This window comes from Falco peregrinus, chromosome 11 (assembly GCF_023634155.1).
Source record: "Falco peregrinus isolate bFalPer1 chromosome 11, bFalPer1.pri, whole genome shotgun sequence".
Classification (NCBI taxonomy): domain Eukaryota; kingdom Metazoa; phylum Chordata; class Aves; order Falconiformes; family Falconidae; genus Falco; species Falco peregrinus.
The window spans coordinates 21,153,784-21,174,127 of record NC_073731.1 but is presented as its reverse complement, the minus strand read 5'-3'; the positions used below and the strand labels follow the sequence as shown (position 1 = coordinate 21,174,127).

Below are 20,344 nucleotides of genomic sequence, written 5' to 3'. Positions count from 1 at the left end.
AAATAAAAAGAATACAAGATTAGTTTTCAGCACCCTGAAATTCTCTTGAAACACTGACCAAAAAAAGGATTCTTAAGAAACATAATCACTCCCTTAAAGGTATGGTACTGACGCCAAAATCAACAGGATTTTGTTTTACATTTGTTTCCTCAAGATGAGTAGTTACTCATCATTGGTGCACGCTTGTCAAAAAGTTGCAGAAAACTTGCTGTGCCAAGGTTATTTTTTTTACTTGCTGTCAAGTAAAAAAGCCTGTAAAACATTGTTTCCTAATGTCTTTTCTTCTTCCATTTGTGTTGGAACTTGAACTTTCTTAAAAAGTGTTGAACAATTAAAAAAACCCCAGAAAACAAAACAAAACAACCAGACAACCCCCAGATGTAAACATTCCATTACTAAAACTGAGTGTCCACAAGAACGCATTAGGTCCAGCCACCTCCCTGACAGCCACAGTCAGGAAAATGTGTTGGATGATGGGCTCTCCACTCTCTCATTTGGAGCCAGCAGTTGCCCCAGCAAGCGAAGCACCAGTATCTGCAAACATATACCCAGGATGGGCCAAACTCTGACCTCAGCACCTGCCATCTCCGAGCCACTCTTAAAATAAAGCAAAAAGGGAGCAAAGGAGAAGTTTTAAACAAGACCAAATCATCTCCCCAGTTCACCGTGATTCCACCACCAAGTGGGCCAACACCCGAGGCGCAGGAACATCACACAGCCCAGGGGCAGGAGGAAGCACCTGGGAACAGAAGCCCCTTCACACCAGTGGAGGGGCAGGCTCCCTGTAACACCGAACCTGCCCGACCCGCCAGCGTGCCCTCCTGGGCAGGGCTTCTAGTGTTGGCTTACGAGGCTCCCTACTAAAGCAAGTAAGATTTTGGCAGGACAAAAATCTCATGCATGAGCTAAGGGCAGTCTCACATCAGCTTTGTGCCGGCATGTCAGAGCACTAACTCAAGGCAGTGAAGAGGCATTCACACACTACTTTGGAAATCGGTGAGAGTTATAATTAGTAATCAACATTAAAAATGTAACACTGGTATATACATTTCACATTTCAAAGTATGCTTGTCTTAGGAACAAACTCAGGTAGCCGATATAAATTGCAAGGGTCTCAGACTACAATTTGGCCCTCCCTACCCCCACGAAGGCACTTCACCATTAACTTCAGCGGGGGCAGAAAAATCCTTGCATAGTTAAAGCTCTGGCACAAAACTCTTGCTGCTCCTTTAAACAGTAGCTGCACTGCATCGTGTTATTTCCCTAAGTAGCTATCCCACTTGAGCTTCCTCAGAGGTCAGCTATTCATCTCCGCTAAGTACATCTGGTGTAGGAAGAAAATTCCTTAATCCTATTTCATATGCACAGCCACAATTCTCCTACGTCAACCCTAGGCCATGCAGGAAAAACCCTTGTTTGCTGCTACTGCTGTCTCTACTGTACAGCAGACAGATGTTCCTAAGAACTTTGCTGTGGCTGGCTCTTAATTCTTGTGTGCTGTGGCAGATATGTTAATTTAACATAAGTCTTTACTTAAAATGCAAAGCTAGAAACTGCATGGATTTGCATGTCTACTAAATGATGTCTGATGTCAGGACTTCGGTTACTCCCCCAGTTTAACAGAAGAAATATAGGAATCAAAAATAAGATTAAAAATTGTTCAGAATTATTTACTCAAGGAGTTTATTTCACTTTGGTATATTTACGTAAGCCTCCCAGACAAGAACTCCCTCAAAGCTTATCAGAGGATGGAGGTTTCCTTCCACAGAACGGTCTTCCCACAGTCCTAGCACGTGCTTATAAAATCTCTCTACTTTTAGCTCCTTTTACATTAGCCTTGACTCACTGGAAGAAAAGAAAGAAGAGGCAGCATCACGACACTTCCATGCTGTCCATAAGCAACCATTAAGAGGAAAAAACAAAGGAACAAACGCCCACTCATGGTGTGATATGAGACCACAGGTATTTGCAGCTGCACCAGCTGGTTTTGTACTCTGCACTGCTTTGGTGATTGTGGGGCCAGGCAGGGCCAGGCTCATCTGCCTGGCCAAGTTCACCTCTGTTTTCCTTTGGAAAAAATTTATCCCTGGTAAAACTGACCGGCCAGAGTGGCTGTTGTAAATAGGAGGCAGAGGTAGTTAGGTCACTCCAGGGAAATTGCAAAACCGTAGCTCCTACCCAAGCACATTCATGGATTCTCACACATGTCAGGTTGAAGCAAGTTCAACTCTCATTCAACAACAGGCTTGTGCTGAAGAGACTTCGCCCGCACCTCCCTTATGGGGGCTTACAAAATATTGACTACATTAAACACTTGGGCATGTTTCTTCCCCTAGATTACAGGAAAAAGCTGCCTTCGGTAAAAGAAGGTGAGTTTGCTACACCTGAAAATGAAGTGAAGCAGCTCAGTCACAGCATCAATCCTTACTGATGAGTGAGTTTTTCAATATACAAGAGCAGTTCTGGATTGATTTTGTTTCTATACAGAAGATACTCCCCAACTCCTGCCTTCTTGAATGACATCCTTGGTTTCTTGTCGGACAAAGTACTGAAATACAAAATTTAATACTGTATGAACAATTTCAACACAATATTTAATGAAAGGGAATAAAAAGTTTAAAACTTTTTTAAAAGGCAACATCAAAAAGTGCATTAGGAGTAAAATGCAAGTCAGGTCCATCCAGTTGTCTAGTCTGCAATATCACTTATTCATTTTCTCCTGTAACAAAGAGGTGCACATCTTTTTTGGACTGTAGCATTTGAGCTGTGCGATCTATGCCAACCACTGCAGCCAATTTCTGAGCATCATACTTGGAGTAGAGCACAGTACAGGTCCAAGTAGCATCCACTCCACTGTCCGTAGCCTTCATCATGTTACAAATCTCACTGTAGAAGTGGGAGTATGTTGGTAACTCATAGAAAATGAGGTTCCTAATACCTTTTATCGTATACCTGTAGCAGGAGGGGGGGGGGGGGGGGGAAAAAAAAAAAAAAAAGTAACTTTGTGGCTCATTTTTGCAAAATCTACATGTTAAAACACCAGTCCTCTATTCTTCCAATTTTCAACTTCAATGCATGCCAGTTGTAGTTCAACTCTACAAACACTGTGTCATGGACTGAAAACTAAACACAGATGTGGAATTTAAGCGGAGGAATATCTAATACTGCCAAGTACAATGACTTCCTCTGAAGTACAGACCACCACCAATTTCTGCAGTATTCAGCTTCTTTAGCTTGGATTTTAAAACAGTGAAGCCTGATCAGAGTGAGCCTCATGAAACTCTTTGTATTTGCCAAAACATCTGCCAAGAGAAAAAACCTGTTCCATTAGGAACTTCTAAATAGCTCCAGTCAGGACATAGCAAATTTTCCAGGTGGCCTCAGCTTGCTGTATTGCATTATCCTTTTCCAGAATTTTGTGTAATACTCGTGTTCATCTGTGCCGCAATAAAAAGGCACAATGAATCCCATTTTGCAGGCTATATTATTCTGTCCTATCATCAGTGGAACTTGGCAGCACTAACCTTCCCAAATAAAGCCCTGTACATACCAAAGTATTAGAGTCTCTGCAAGGGACTGCTGACAACATGCAAAAATTTAAAAATTAACCAACAGCTCTTACTTCAGTCAAAGAAGTCCTTGGAGGGATGCAACAGATTAAAAAAGCAATACAGCCCAACTATGATTAAGGTCAGGCTCTACTTCCAAACCAGCACACATTCAACTCAGAGGAAAACTCTGCCTACTATTCACCTTTTGTAAAAGTGGAAGCGCTCAGTGAACAATAAAAACTGTTTCTCTCCCTTGAGAAAGAACCGTCTTGCTCTGCAGACACCAGCCTTTTTAGTGTATTCACAAATGTGAGTAAAATTCAGGTCCTCCTTCTTGAAGTAATTACGAAGACGCACGTAGTCAAAATACGATGGAACATAAATGAGCGTGTGTGACATGATGGCATCGCGGTACTCAGGCAACACTTTGTCGATGAAAAACCGAAACCTCAGTTAAGAAAACAAATATTTTAACCAGAGTTAACGCTTATCTTTCCAGTACTGATATGACCTCAAGCAACAATATCAGAGAACCGACTACAGAAGATTTTGACTATATTTTGACTATGACTAAAGAAATAATTCTTTAACTTCACAGGATTTCTATACGTGTAGAAGGTATAAAGCAAAGGCTTTATCAGTACTGCAGTTATGGTAAAGACTAGCATTCCTTTCCCAGACTTTATTCTCAAGTGCCTTTGGCAAGGAGAAGTTCAGTATTCCCCTCCACCTGTGCAGTCTTCAGCCTTCATCTGAAGACTAATGAAGGTGTACTTCTGCGGTGAAGTCACATTGTGCTCTGCAGGGAACAGTACACAACTAAATCTGAAACTGTAGTCATTAGGGCATAGCAAAATAGTCTGGAACACAGAGTACCTTGTATCTATTACAGCAGTTGAGTTTTCAGCTTCTAGCCTCCGAAACACGTGAGGAAGCTGGACCACAACATGGCTAATGGAGCCGCTGAGCGGTACGTTGCGTACAGCCACCTGTGAGAAGCAAAGTAGGACATTTAGGGAAGCAGTGTTTCAAAGGCAGCCACGCTCCAGTCAGCTTTCTGCTCCTAACTCACATCTGCAAGCAGTGCACAAGGCTGCTTTTAAAAAAGCTCCAATACAAAACTATATTCACGTATACACATACCAGATGTTAAATATACATGGCCACTGCTTATGCCCTGACTTCCATGTATTTGAGACAGACAACTAAGGTTTTTACTTTTCCTGCTTCTTTCAAAGTAATAACAATTAGTGCTGCTTATACAGAAGGAGGGAAAAAAAAAAAAAGGAAGTAGGTGAACCCTCCATTTAACAACAAAATAAACAAGGTAACTGGTGTGTGTCAAATTAAGAAATCTGATTTCTGACATAAATCAGCCACCTATGAAAGAAAAGCATCAAATAAAGTATTGCTGCAAGAAGAGTAGTTCTTCGTGTCTTTGGCACAGCATCAGAAATCATCATACAGCATCACGGAGATGCAGACTGCAATACGTGGGTAATGGAAGTGACCGGCACAGTCTTTCTGCAACTGAGTTATGGAATTTTTCCATGTGTTGGGATTTCTGTTCCTCTTCCCCTGCCTTCCACCAGCATTTAAGAGGAGGCTTTCAGCTTATCTCTGAACTCACCTGCCCCACATAATTGAAGCAGTGTTTGTTGAAGACAGAGTTGATCTGGGGATCCTGAAGCGCGCTGAACAGCAGCGTCTGGCGGTAGTACTTGGACCAGTTATTGAGATTCAGCATTCGCACTCGGGAGAAGTCTACCCCATGGGAATCCAGAGGCAGCAGGTTAATGTGCTTCATCAGGTGCTACACAGAGAGATGGAAACGCATTGCTACTGACATCCCTGCACCCAAGCTGCAAGAGCCTTAACTGCACAAAGTGGGCAGGTACAAGCAAGACAGCACAGAATATAAAACAGTAATGATCTCCCAAGGCATGACTGTCTGGAATTTATTGACCACAGTAAGAATAATTTACTTGATTTCCTGCCACAGAACTGAAAGGTACCATCTCTTTAGTCATCAGTAACGGTAACCCTTGCTGCCAGTCTTCTCCCACGGGACAAGTATAATGGGATGTTTGTTTGTATTGAAGTCAGTGGGCCCAAGGTTTCTAAGCTAAAAGAAGCCCAGGTGCGGTTCCCATTGCATTCAGGGAGAGTCTGGGTGCAAGTGAAGAAACCAATCTCATTTTGGCCTCACTGACTGATGCCTAGGACTGGCAATCCCTGCCACCACATGGCTGGCAGTTGCACCCAAAGGAAAAACCTGGAAACAGACTCCAGGACTCATTCCCTGGATATTGTGTAGGCTCACGTACCTTTCCTGAAACTCCCCAGGAAACAAGACACCTTCTGGGCTCCTTCAAAATGTACAGTAACATGATGCTGTCAAAATGCCTGGCCCAGGTACTTCAAAGATGCTTCTATGTGGAAAAAAATCCCAACTTTTCAAACTTTTATTAACGGAAAGCCAAAAAGCATGGGTATTACTGCATAACAGCCCAATCCAAGAGCTCTATTTTCACTACATGTACAGGAAAATCCTCATACTGTTTAAATTTGGACACAACTAATGCTTAGTATCTCTGCAGACAGCAGAGACAAGCACCAGGTCCTGCTACTTTCTGGAGGAACCCGAATTAGGCTGTACAGATTCCTCACATGGCTGCAAGCTGAGAGAGACACCGGGCAGCCAGACAGCTGGCATATTTTCTCCCACATGTGATTAAAGGAATCAGCATTATCTCATTCTGTGAGATTATTAAAACTGTCCAAAATAAAAAAAAAAAAACTCTGATGAAATACGCTACTGAAGCACCAAATACTAAGATTTCTAGAGAAAGCTGCCGAATACTACTGAAATTTGTAGAAGGAATATTCTTAGTATAAGGAAAACATCAGGGTGGAGGAAGGAAAAGGAACAAACATACGTGTCTGGAATCAAGTCAATAAAAAATAGCAATACTGCTCACTGCCAAAACTAAGTTGTATCAGACTAAGAAGACACAGTACAACAGAAAAATGAATGCATATGGAAAACGCACCAGAACATGTTCCCAATTCTGCATCAGGTAAATATCCGCTTGATCAATTATGAGAATTTCTATTGACGACAGAAAATCAAAATCTCTCTTCTTCTCCCCCTCTGCACCAATAACAGTCCTCATACCCAGGGGAGAGGCAATGATGATGTCTGATGAGTAAAATGGTGCATACAGTCTCATACTCTTTTGAAGAATCGCAACCCCTGTCCAACAACAACCAACAGCATTTTCTTAGTTAAAGTCAATTATCAACCATATTCTTCCAGCAGGCTCTGTAATCATAACTTCCTACATTTCCTCCCCTTTAACACAAACTAACTATTACAGCTGGACAAAACCAATCTGTCTGAAACTCTTCTTTCCCCAAAAAGTGCTTACCCACCCCACCCCCATTTGACAAGCATTTGGCAGATTTTCATGAAGTTCAGCAAACTCTTTCAGTAGTACTTTTTTCCAGATTTTTCATAGCCTGGACAACATTTTTTAACTGAAACACATTTTTTTGTGATTTTCTGCTAAAAAGGAGGATGAGGGGGCTGAAGAACTTTAGAAAGAAAAAAAAAATAGCAGAAGCTATTTACTGCTCCTTTCTCCCTAAATCCTAGGATTTGGTCTCTGCTGTTAGGTACTACAGTAACACTTTAATCTGTCATTAAAGATACACTGTGGACCTCCTGGGTATAAACTGCCTGCATTCACAGGGCCACAAGAGTTGCTACTTAAAAAAAGGAAAAGGTTCTTCATGTTATGGTGATTGAAAGCATAACCAGTCTTGCACCTTCCCTGGCAGGGCTTCTCAGGCAGCAGGTTGTGGTGTACATGATGAAGGAGCTTATGCATCACCTCTCATGTTAAAGGAAAGAATCAAAGGAATTTGTTACCTGTGTCATAACTACGTGGCAACATTGCTAGGACCCACGGCTTTCTGATCTTAAAAATCCAGTTAGTCTGGACCTTATTCAAACCACCCCCTGCAGTCTGCCCAACAAAGGTGTCCCTTCAACCTCTCTCCCTCTCTGTGTGAGGCCAGCAATCACGGGCACAGCTGAAGGCAAGAATTTCACACAGACAGCAACAGGGACCCCTCCTGCTATCTACTGTAACCCAATGATAAACACAGACCAAAAAAGCAGGCACAATTGGTTGAATTTCCAGGAAGAAGGTATCACTTGTCACAGCATATATAAGTTTTAAGAACATCAAGTCTTTTCTGTTTAAAAATGTGAAATGGTGGTTTTAGTAAGGCATAACAAATGCGCTTTAAATTAGATCTTTGTGCAGAAGTAACAGGGTGTGAGGCACAGTTAGAAAGGATAATTATTCTGCTTCTATGATTTGCTTCTGTAATGAACAGCACTCAAAGTTTCTTCAAGCATTTCTTCACACCTAGTAAAAGTGGATCCAGCAGACTGTGGTATGGGAGAAGACTGAAAGGAAAATTATTACGCTACTGAAAGTAAGATGCTCTCAGCCCAAGAGACATGCACTGGGGAAAGAAGAAAGACTGAGTGGGACCCACTCACACCTTCCACTGTACCATTAAATTTCTTGGGATGCCAATTTATCTTTCAAGGGGCAGTAATTTCAAAAGCCTCTGATCTGTCAAGTTAAGTTACAAGAACTGCCTACTCATCATGGCAGCTCCAGAAACCAAGCCACTAGCTAATTCTCTGCATAGTGAGTTACTAAAACAGCATGAGATTATAGTATTATGAAAGTCTCAAATCTGCTACTTGTCCAACAGTCCTACTTGCTGGCTACACCTTTGCTTTCACGAAAACCATGGGCAGTACAGTAGAAAACTGCTTTGCTCAGTACTGCGCTTGAATTTTGTTCCAACCATTACTGATCACAAGGGACGTTGTGAACAGGCTGATTAAACCCCAAAGATTTTATTTCTTTTAATAACATGAAAGAATTTGCTGCACAATCAAGGCTATCCTCTTTAAAATCAGGTATGGACAGTCCTGCTACAATAAAGGAATCATTGCATTTTAAGTGATTCTGAGCTTGGTAGAAAATAATTACTTTTGTGTTTTCTCTTCCTTTTTAAGTTCTGGCAAAGCAGGAAAGATTTTCAGAGAAATCCAAGCTGCCAGTGCAAAACTGGCACGAATACCGCAGAGCCTAGAGTCTCACCAGAATTTCCACCCTTGACAGCTCCTAGACATTTAGGAAGAACTTGTAACTTCTCAGTTTTTTACAAGACAAAAATCATCTGTTCAGTAGGTCATTACCAATTCTGAAGTGGTCATCAATGTTGCCAGCAAAAACGGCTTCATAATCTTCAGGTCTTTTCAGGTTGGGGGGCTTCTCTTCCGGGTCAAAGCCAAACTCCCCTTTGAAGCGCTTTTTATTACTTACATCTATTTTTTTTTTGTCATTCACTTCAAGAAGACTGATGAAAATATGCACAATCCTCAAAGCACATTCCCTGAAGGGCACTATCATCAGCACCTGCACAGATCAACAGTTACAACAGAATAATCCACAGAATATGAATGTTCACAGTTAACTGCGTGTTAAGTAACTTTATGACTTAGATCTGCACCCATAGGGCATCCCAACAATCAAAACAAAACAACTCTGATGTGCAGCAAGGAGGGAGGATGTGCTGTACTAGCCACCAGCTCAGTTTTGTTCCCCATGTCACACCCAGGGGAACTGAAAACTAAGCACATTCTTCCTGCTCTTCCTAACCCTCCAGCAAGCAAGAGCTCCCACAATACCCAGACAGGGTCTGTGGCTGGCTCCTGGACGGGGGGCACTAGTTTCTGCACAGCACTCAAATGTAAGTAACTGGGGAGTCAACACAGAAACCAAAGGCGTTTGCCAGGCATGCAGCAAACACTGAAACCCAACTTTGAAACTGTTCAACAGGCGGTTGGCACCACCAGCGACAGGCTAGCCACAGCTGGCTCCACTTGGTTATCAACTAAAGGATGCTGCGAATCCTGGGAGGCTCGGTTTGAGGCCCTCTCATCAACTGTGGCAGGCAGCCTTGGTAATAGTGCTGGGATTCCCTGAAGTCTCCCAGCTACAGAAGGATCCTTCCACGCAGGCAAGTCCTTACAGATGGCTAAGGCCAAAAAAAATTTCTGGGACATCCCACACTGGGTGACAGCCTATACTGCCTGCACTAACACTGAAGTTCAATGTGGAGGCACCTTTCTGTACCGGTGGGTTTAGAAATGAGAGGCAGGAACAGGTGACATGTCAGTCTGTAGTGATAGGGGCACAAAGAAAAAGGTCAAACCCATGGCTTAGCAAAGAAATGGGCTGGCTAACAACCTAGTGCTCACTGCTGCTCACAGGGTGCTGCCTGCGATCTGGCCACAACAGATGACTTCCAGGCAGGACAAAGGGATGCGGAAAAGCACGTGCCCAGGTACATGTCACCTGGGAGAGCAGCAACAGAAATACTTTTGGATAAACTACCAGGGTGTTTATACAGCCTGACCAGATGGCCAGGGTGGGGATGGGGGAAATCACATTAACAAAGCTCTCTTACCTTAGGTCTAGTGAGGCCCTGATCCCTGTAGTCATCATTATCGGCCCCTGGCTTTTGGTCTCTTCGTTTGGCATTGTGGCTGAGCACCTGGGCGTTTGCCTTCAGAACATGGTTCAAGGCATGCAAGCAGTAAACATGCCTAATTTCTTCTCCGTTTGTTAAGGCATTTCTTTCTGGATAGAACAAGTCCCGGTACGTATTCATGATACAGAAAAGCTCTCTTTGTAACGGGCTAAAAGATGGATCACTTGCTTTATTCACTGAGGACAGAAATTGTTTATTCACTTTTGGCCAAGTGGATTCTAAAGGCTTGTGAAGATAAAGCTGTTTCATATCAACTTCTTTGTCTGCTTTCAAAGTTTTGTGTTTCTCCAAAGTGGAAGAAAATGTTAGCTGGCCCAGCCTTGGCCACTGAAAAAAAAACCCAACAACCCAACCAACAACAGAAAAAACAACTCAGGAATCATATGTACCAAACTTCATACACTTAAAAGCACATCACCACAGCTGGCAATTTAATCAAATTAATGAAATTTGAGAAATCATCTTTTCATAATACCAGTTGAAACCATTTTTCCAACGTGCAATCTCTTTTAGTCTGCCAGGGTAAATAACAATAAACTTGAGCTCAGTAGAGCTGGATTTATTTTGCAGTGACATGTCTATAACTATCCTCATTTTGCAGATGACAAAACTGAGGAAGAGGAAGGATGGAATTTCTGCCTAACCCACGCAGCAAATCAGTGGTACAAACCAGGGACAAGATGAGAACCCTGGAGTACACTTATTGGTCAGCTACACTGAGGTACGTACTTTGGTTAAAGATGGAAACAAAACCCCATTAGGGACTAAACCCGGAAACTGTGAATCAGTAGCTAAATGAAATCTTGTTGGGAGTCTGTCTGATTTTAAGGGCAAAAACTACTAGTGTAGTAGGGGAAAACTCTAAACTGTAAGCCTTCTGCCACGCAAGTTGTCCCTATCTATCTCTGTATACTAGCTACACCAAGTTAAATAAAGATACATTATGCATTGCTTCAGGTGGCACTGGTACTTTTGGCTATCATAGTCCAAAAAAGAAAAATAAATAAAGTTTTACAAAAATCCCAACTTTCTCTCTTACTGACTAACCTCTGGATATCTTCCAATGAATGTCACCCAGCATATGGCTGACCAGAATGCAAAGCAAGTCTCCAAAACAAAATCAAATGTGAAAAAGCTAGGAAGCAAAGGTTTGTCTAAAAATGAGTATTTTGAAAACCAATATTGTCTCTCAAGTAATGAGGTGCGTTTCTGATACTGTAATTCACCTATTATTTCCAGTATTAACTATGTAAGTATTAAACTCCCCTTTACTGGCTTGTAAATGTGTACAGAGATACAGCCATCCCGAAGCAACAATGTGAAAGTGCATCACAAGTACTTTTAGGACTGTACACGGTAAGCTCACAAGTTCAGCTGCGGAACAGATCCCTGGCATCGTGCTGTTACCACTCAGAAACCATTCCGGTTGCTACCCGCTGTCAAGTGTACTTAAAAACCTGTGGGTTTGAGACTACAGATCAAACTCCAAAGCTGTTTTTCACACGTGTCGTCACATGCCTATATAACAGCAGACTTTAAATTTCAACTCTCGCTCAGCCCTAAGTCAAGAAAACTGTTCAGCAAGTGACAAAATCTTGATGTTTCCAGCGCCACAAGCTAATAGTAACCATTTTGAGTCTATTTCACTTGTATAAAAAAAGGATTATTTTCATCCAGGCATCTTTAGAAACTCTGGACAGCCACAGAATGTTACCTGGCTTTGACTTGAAGTTTTAGGAAGCGTAGACATTTTTTCTACTTCTTTTTCTTCAAGTTCTTTGTCCATGTGCTGTTTAAATGGATCTATTTATAACAACAACAACAAAAATATCCTTAGAACTACTGTAGCTAATATTGGAATTGAGTTTCAGAACGGATTTGCAAATGAGATTAAGAGTTTCCACGCTGGCCAACATCACAGTTAAAACTAGTTATTTCAAAGCACTTGGAGATGAGAGAAAAGATGTCAGATTTTCTCTACATGAACAGAGAGAACAGATTTGACAGATTGCTTTAAAAAAAAAAAAAAGCACTTATGGAAGTACTAGAACTTTCAATCACAAAACAAATGTTGGACAGGAAAGCAATATGTAGTAGAAAACATCGTGGCAATTTTCTGCCTTAAGCTCCGACACATCCATCCCTTGCAGGTGAAATAGGCTGTCAATAGTAAAGACCCAAGTGAACTTACTGACCTTCTTATTTTAGAAACGCTTCTGGCCCAGAGCTTTGCATCTTTGGCCAGTGATATGAAAACAGTTTGTGATAAAGCACAGAAAGATTAGGCGGGTTTGGGGGAAGGGAGGCAAAAATTGCCTGAAGTGAGCAAAAGTCTGACTTATCTAATCAGCATTTCTTTTTGGAAAGGAAAGGAGAGGCAAGAAACTGTAAAATCACATTATATTCAAAGACACTGGCATGCACAAAGCCACATGCAAAGCTTATTTTGAAAGCCAAACCCTGTATACTCCTTGCAACACAGCAGCACTCACTGCATAAAGAAAACTAATTAGAGAACACTAGCACTTGTCGATGGCTATCTAGCCTACCTACAACTTACCCAGGCAAAAGTCAAGACATTTGCTGATCATGGCACTGTTGAGAAAATCTTTCCAGCAAGGCAAATGAACAGAGTACTACTTAATTGTAATACAAGCTCTCTCTTCAGTTGAGTTTTACTGATTCCAGCATTTGTCAGATAAAGCAGAGAAACCAACATGAAGCGTTTGCAGGAATACTAGTGACCTCAGACTAGAGCAGAAATTCATCTCCCTTCTGCTATCTTAGGCGACTCATTTTCTGTACTAGATTATAAAGCCACTTCCAAGCTACAGGAACCCACTGAAAAGCAGTGCATCATTTTTAAGCTGAACAAAGCTGTTCGGATACTTTACATGCAGTTGGAGAGCTATGGTTCTCATTAAAATGCAATACCAACAGCCTAAGTAATATTCTCATGGTAACAAGAACGAGCTGTTTTTTCTATCACATGGCCCTTTGATGCTTCCACACATTTCATGTATCAACTAGGCTGCCTCCCAGATCTAATGTCAGCTGCTGCTCCAAGATGACAAGCCAGCATCACTAGGGATGCTACAAACATATTTCTCTCTCTCAAACTATGCCATCTGATACTAAAACCACAGAGCATGAAATACGAATGGAAGCTCTGCAAGTGCCAATGTGTGGCATATCACTGAACGATCACACACCCGTGCACACAGTTATTTGTATTACACATGGTGGGATGCCTCCAACACTGGAGCTCAGATTGCACCCACCATCGCACTGCAGTGATGAGATTCGGGGCTACACCCTTAAAAGATACCACACAGATGCTCCGCTGATGCCATGTGCCTTCAGACTCCTCTGTATAACCTTCAAAATTCAGAGAGCCCTGAGCATTTGTCTAAATTACTGTGGCTGCCCTAAGGTTCCCAGAATCTCAACTCTAACTCCACTGAGTTGTGAAGGATGCCCTCAGAGGTCAGCTTTGTGATTATCTCCTGCACTGTCTGTGCCAAGAATATCTCCCATAGTCAAATGCACGCTTACAGGGCCCTCCGTATTACACGACCCTTTTAAACTACTATTAAAGCAACAGAACAAGATAACGTTCTCCACACACATTTCCAGTTCCTGATATTTCAAGCATTATCGGTCATAACAGGAACTACGCATGAATCCCAGTCCACAGGGGCTACAGAAAACAAATGGTTCAGCTACATATCTGCATTAGCACTAAGCGTCCCTTATGGACCAGCTCACATGTGGGCAATACAATGAATAATGTAGCAGAACTCAGACGCTACATAGCGTTATCATTACAGTGTTTGATAATTTACACATTTACAGATACTCCTCTAGAGGCAGACCACTAAACACAAACATACTGTGTTTTACCTTCTGAAAAAGCTTGTGAAGAATTGCTGTCTCTCCTATCAGCATTGCAATCTCCACTCTCCTCTTCCATGAAATTGGTTTCCAAGCTAAATTCAGATTCGTGTTTCACATCAGTAAACTCCCCAATTACTCCATGACTTGGGTCACAAGAGGCATCTGCATCATCAGCCTGCTCCTGGCCACGTGTCTGCTCTGCTGTGTCTGTAGCTGTGAATTGTTAGAGAGAGAAACAGGTTATATTCTCCTGGAAAAGTTACTGTTTGTAGGCACCTCTTGCTAGCCAGGCTGTTCCCTTTGAGTTACCAATTTTTCTTCCTCCCTATACTCTATTCAAAAAAGCTAAAGTAGGCATTGTATTCTACAGCAAAGACGACTTCTGGCTAGTCTGCCAAATGTAACATAATACACAACATATGTTTCCCCAGAGAAAATTAAATAAATAACCTATTTGGGGAACGTAAGTTTCAGTTTCCAAAGACCCCAAATAACTGGAAATAATAAAAAGTTGACTCCTTTCTCCTGGAATTTCCTTGCAGACTTCATGAATGAAGTTGCCCCACCATAAAGGAGGTTTCCTTAAAATTTACATATTCTTTCCTCTGCTACGAGGCAAACTTTTCCCTCCTCTCGATGGCAGTAGCCAAGCCAGATGCTGTGCGAGAGAACAGCTTGCATCTCCCATGAGTGGGTGAGAACCCCTGGTATGCTGCTCCATGTGGATTTCCTCTGTGCTGCCGCACAAACAACATCTGAGGAAGCAGCAGCGAGCTGTCTGCTGGAAAATGAGCACAGCTACCCTCTCCTCTGCTAAATCCTTCACCAGCTGCTGCTCCCACCCACAATAGAGCAACAGAGTCTCCAAGCCAGAAGAGCACCCAGCCAACAAGCCAGTCTACACCAGGATTCTGGCTAAAACACGTTACTCAAACCTTCTAACTGAAACAACATTTAGCAAAGCATGGGAAAAGACAAACTACCTTCTTCCTTCTCTGGTACATCATTCTTATCTTCTTCACCTCCATCTACTTCTCCAGTCTCCTGGGACCCTTCGCTGTCCGTTTCTGTCTCACTTTCTCCAGTTTCTTCCGATTCGCTTTCATCTTCTTCCTCACTCTCAGACTCAGGAGAGGTCTTCAGGGTAGCCAGGAGCTTGTGATACACAGACACCTGTTCCACTTCAGCCTCTGAATCACTTTCTGCACTCGATTTGTCAGAATTCTCAGACTGGAAGGGAAAACACGAGTGTAACAGCAACAACAGTAACACTATATTAGGCAACAGGCAGATACCTTCACCTCCAGTTCCAGTGTTGTTTTCACTCTCCCATCCCACCTTTACACAAATGCAACGGAATTTTTCAAAACCCACCATTTTATGCAAATAGTGGTGCCAGACACTTCCATTTTGATTTTGAAAGCATCTCGGTAGACAAGCTGAAGTGCTTCATTCTGCACTGATTTGACTTAGAGCACCACAAAATTTGGTTCCTTCAGTCTCAGCTGAGTGAGTACATTTGATGTCCACAGACAAGGCATTTACTGAACTGGCACTGGATTTTCCTAAGAAAACCACACACAGAGCAGCCATTGTAGAAAGGCACACATACAAGGGACAGAGTACATTGAAAATGCTTCTTGCTCTCAAGAAAGTAAGTGCACTAGCCATCAGCTGACAATAGCCCACCACGGAGTCAGTCAGGTTTGGCTCAGCTGTAAAGCTCTAAGCTTCACACAAGCTAAACTCAGAGCCTCTTCTGTCCCAGGCTCACACAAATCAATGACAGCGTGCCAAGTTATAGCCAAAATTACAGCAAAACCAGGAGTATAAGCGCAGCACCGTTTACTCCTTTCTTAGTTCCTTTCAGCCCAAAAAGGAAAAATCACTAATACAATATCAATGCACAAAATTGCTAAAGGAAACAAATGAACCAGAAGAATTAATTTTTCCATATCAAAACTTTGAAGTCTTTTCTTAATCTGATGATAAAGGAGATTACCAAATCCTGACTGAAAGAAAAGTAAAGCACTGGCAACCTGAAGAAGAGGAATGAGCATTAACATATTTCTTCATTCAAGACAGAACGAAGCACCTCCTAACTTGTGCAACACTAAGTTTATTAACATTATCAGAACAACTTAAAAGTATGATTTACTTTTCACTGTGATTAAGTAACATGCAAAAAATTCAGGAACAGCTACGGTATTTCCTGCTGCTTCTGCCCTCTCATGGTATAACAGCTTTGAGTTAACATTGTAGAAAACAATTCAGAGCCACACAGAAGTCACATTCATTTTTTCCTCCTAAGCACAGAACAACATAATCAACCTGAGATTACAGAGAGAACAACAACAAGAGAACAACATAATCAGCCTGAAAAAGGTGGTAATGCGAAATGCTGAGCGTTTCCCCTTCACTGAACTTCACAAAGGTGAAAGAAAGGCAGAAATAAAAATATATTACCAGTTCACAGGTTTGAGTTGCTTCTGGTCTTCCAGAAACCCTGAAAGGAAAGTGCTGAAATATATTACTCTGTCAGTGATGTATACACAGGATGAAAGAAATAAGGAGAGGAAACTCACAAGTTATATGAGTCTTAAAGAAGTTAAAGCTTAAAACCAAAGCACCACATGATTCTCCCTAAGAAAATAGATTCAGCACTTACCCTGATAGGTTACTCTCTCAGATGATGCTATGCTCTGTATGTGAACCCTAGGTGCTCAAGCGTTACGATTGATCAAGCAGCAAGCTGTTTTAAAGTACAGTCTGCCTTAAATCAGAAAATGAAGCATTCAAAGGAATGTGATTACAAGGTTAATTTACACATGGTTGACAGAACAAGACCTTACCTCTAGCACTAAATATTGACCTGTGAAGTGGGAAAAAGACACCGCTGCAGGAATTAACCAGTGCTAGAGCTGCAGTTCTGCAAACAAGACGCTGTACAAGCTGGGCTTAAACTAACCTCACCTTTTGCAAAAAGACGGGAGCTGAGCGGACAGAGGCACAGGGCTGCTCCCCGGGGGCCGGGCTCTGCCTACCGCCCCCGCGACACAGGCCGGGAGGGTCCTGGGACGAAGGCCGCCCGCCCGCTGCGTTAAACCGGGCGGGCGGCACGGCGGCGCCTTCCCGGGCCTTGCGGCAGCACCGAACCGCACCGGGCTTGGACGTGGCTGCCGGTTGCCCGCAGGCTGGCCCCGGCAGCCCCACACCCTGCCCGCCCGGCCGCCCGCCGCGGGTCGCACCGCTCCAGCGCTGCTCTCGCAGCCTCTGCGGGCCCGGCACGGGCACACCGCGGCAGCCCGGCACCGAGCACGGCTCCAGCGTGCACCGTCCCGCTTCCCCCCAGTACACACCCCCATCAGGGAGCCCGGGGAAAGCACGGCGGGGACCAGCCGCCGCCCGGGCCGCCCGCGGGCTGAGCGCGGCTACAGGGGCCCGGAGCAGCCGGCCCCACGGGGAGCCCCTTCCCGGCGGCCGCTGGAAGCCAGCGCGCCCACCCCGGCACTCACTTGTCATAGAAGGGGTGCTCCTCCCCGAACTCCCTCAGGTGCTTCTTCTGCCTCTTGCTCAGGCTGCGCAGCAGCTCCCGCTCACCCCGCCGCTTCCCCATGCCGGCCGCAGCGGCCACCGCGTGGGGCGCTCCCGCCGCGCTTTACGGCACGCTGCTGTCGCGCCGCTGTCGCGCCGCTGTCGCACGGCGGGGCCCGGAGCTCGGCACCGCCCCGGGGATGGCAGGGGCGGGTGCCGTGCCAAGCCACGTCGGGGGAAGGCGGAGCCGTGAGGCGACGGGCAGGTCCCCGGGCACGGGCCGAGCCTCGCCCCGCCGCCAGGCAGCGCTTGGTAGAGGTGGCCGCAGCGTCCCGTGGAGGGGGGCGGGGCGGGGCGGGGCGGGGCGGGCGAAGTATCGGCGGGGATTACAGGTCCCAAATCGTTTTCACAGCCGGGATCCCGGAACGCACGCCGTGACCTGGGGCTTCGCATGGGCCACTGGGCGTTCCCGCAACGGTCACAAGCCACGGCGACTCGGTGGCGGCCGAGGGGTGCCCCGGGGTCCCGCCGTGACACTGTCCCGCGGCGGGGGGCTGCTGGGCGTTACCAGCCTGACGCTCTCCCGTACGCACCCGGGCCGTGACCACGCAAGCACGTGGCACCCGGTGCGCAGGTTCCAGCGGGGGAAGCGGTCATTAAGAGGAAGCTCTGAGCTTCACGTGAAGAAAACTTTTTTAATTCCCTCAGCATTAATAGATTAATGCAAAGTTACTTCTGATCTCTGTTCGGGTATAGAAGCGGTAATAATCCGAATGCAGCCTCACCTGCCGAGACCGATCCCCTGTGCCAGAGGCACGCTGCGAAGGGCACGCTTGTGCAGGCACTGCCGGAGCTACAGCATCTTCCCCCACTGACCCGTGATCCTCAGAGCTTTGCTGGAAGCTACATTTTCTCTACCCGTTTACAAGACATGGGCCTGTAGCTCAGTATCTACTGTCACCCCATTTTCTTTTTCCTTCATCCTGATTTCAATTTAACCCTTCAAACACATCAGACTCCTGGGACTGCTCCTCCCTCTTGCTCGACTCCTCCCTCCCTCCTCCCCACACCTTGTGTGAGGGTAGCATTTGGTGTTCAGGATTAAACTGTTTGTGAACTACTTAAAACATTGCGCTGCTGTTCACAAGCGTGTCTTAGAAGACGTGCCCCCCAGGAGATTAACACCTCAGCTTCTCTGGGGTGAGGCACAGGCAGTAAAGCAGCACTGACCTCGATATCGCATAGGACTGGAGAGCATGTAGCCACCCGGTGCGGTACGATAATCCTTTTCTTAAATTAGATCTCTCTTCCTCAGAGAAAATGTAGCAACAGCAAAAAAAATAGTCCCAGTGACTAATATCACATGACCCTAAACTATGATGGGCTATTGATTTTTGTAAACACTTGGGATACCTGTTGTGGGGAGGAGGGGGTTATGTCTTTTCTAGTTTTGGTTTATTTTTTTTTACAATAAATTCAGCTCAAGCACTGCCTGCAGGTAACCTGGGCAGGCAGCTCAGCCACCGCCACCAGGCACTGGCACCCTTTCCAGGCTGTGTCCCTTTCCTGTCAGCAGAGGGCTGGTGGGTGGGTGTACACAGAGCGCGCCTGGCACTCCAAAGTCATCCCCACCGGTGGGAGCAGGGGGTCAGCGGGCGGAGGGGCCCTCACCCCTGCAGGCAATGGTGGGGAGACCACCGGCAGCCCCCACTGGGCCTTCAGCAACGGTGCATGGATCGCCCCGGGCGTTACAGCCTGAACCTGCAGTGGGGAAAAGGGGAACACAGTAGGGAGTGCTGAACCTGGCTTCCCGGAGGCTCTCTCCACAGCTTCTCCATCCGCAACTCTGTTCTAAATGAAACGCAATTGCTAATCACTCCCTTGACTTACAAGTCTTAACGAAGTGGCTAGCTGACTTGCATTTCTAAAGTGAAATCACGTAACTTACGCTGCAGCTTCTAGTTGTTAGCATGGTATCACCAGCAGTGTTCTTTTTACAGATTTTCTACACACCAAGGTCTTTGATTCCAGCAGTAACACTTGAAAGAAAACCAAGACAAAAAGCTTGAATTATTTGTAATCTGTTCTGCTGACCTAATTCTGTCAGCAGCCATGATTAAACCCCATCAGCAGAAGTCTGCTGCTGCTACCTGTGCATCTTCATCACTTTTATCTGTGACATGTTCCAGAGACACACAATTTATAAAAGCCGCTTCTTTTATTTTAGAGAACTCCACTAATCTGATCATAACAGATTCCTCATTGCTATCTTACTACCTTCATTCTTTCATCTCATTTCACTTATCAGCGCATCAACTCACTTTTATGCTTTTCTTCATCCCAGCTTTTCTACTTTTACTTTTGCCTTTTCCCTTGTGAGATGCCATTTTTTCATTTCAGTGTAGGTTTTTAATAGGAATAAATTTACTGATCACACACTTTTCCTGTCCAAATGCGTAAATGGGGAGCTAAACTTTAAACCATTTTGCTTACTTAGGCAGTGTAAGTTACACCATGGACTGTAGCATACAGCTTATAAAGGTGAATGCTGGTTTATTTACTATATGCTGTTCCGTGGTGTATAATAAAGATGCACAACTTAAGATACTGGCTTGAAGCAATGTGAAGGGCAAGAGGAGTTCATTTCTTCCTTCTTCTCAGTCTATCCTTCCTTAATCTTATCTGTTGCCTCTTTCTATACATCACTCCTTTCC

General features: G+C 44.4%; 1 protein-coding gene across 1 annotated transcript; it reads right to left on the bottom strand.

Moving 5' to 3' along the window:
• Nucleotides 1–2,405: 2,405 nt before the first annotated feature.
• Nucleotides 2,406–17,768, bottom strand: UTP25 (UTP25 small subunit processome component). The gene is made up of 12 exons (XM_055816658.1): nt 17,612–17,768; nt 16,563–16,602; nt 15,080–15,326; nt 14,103–14,309; nt 11,914–12,002; nt 10,116–10,526; nt 8,842–9,061; nt 6,605–6,807; nt 5,182–5,364; nt 4,428–4,540; nt 3,754–3,999; nt 2,406–2,952 (listed from the first exon to the last, which is right to left on the bottom strand). Exons 1-12 carry the CDS (start codon nt 17,710–17,712, stop codon nt 2,706–2,708), a joined length of 2,307 nt encoding a protein of 768 aa, XP_055672633.1. The 5' UTR covers nt 17,713–17,768; the 3' UTR covers nt 2,406–2,705.
• Nucleotides 17,769–20,344: the final 2,576 nt, after the last annotated feature.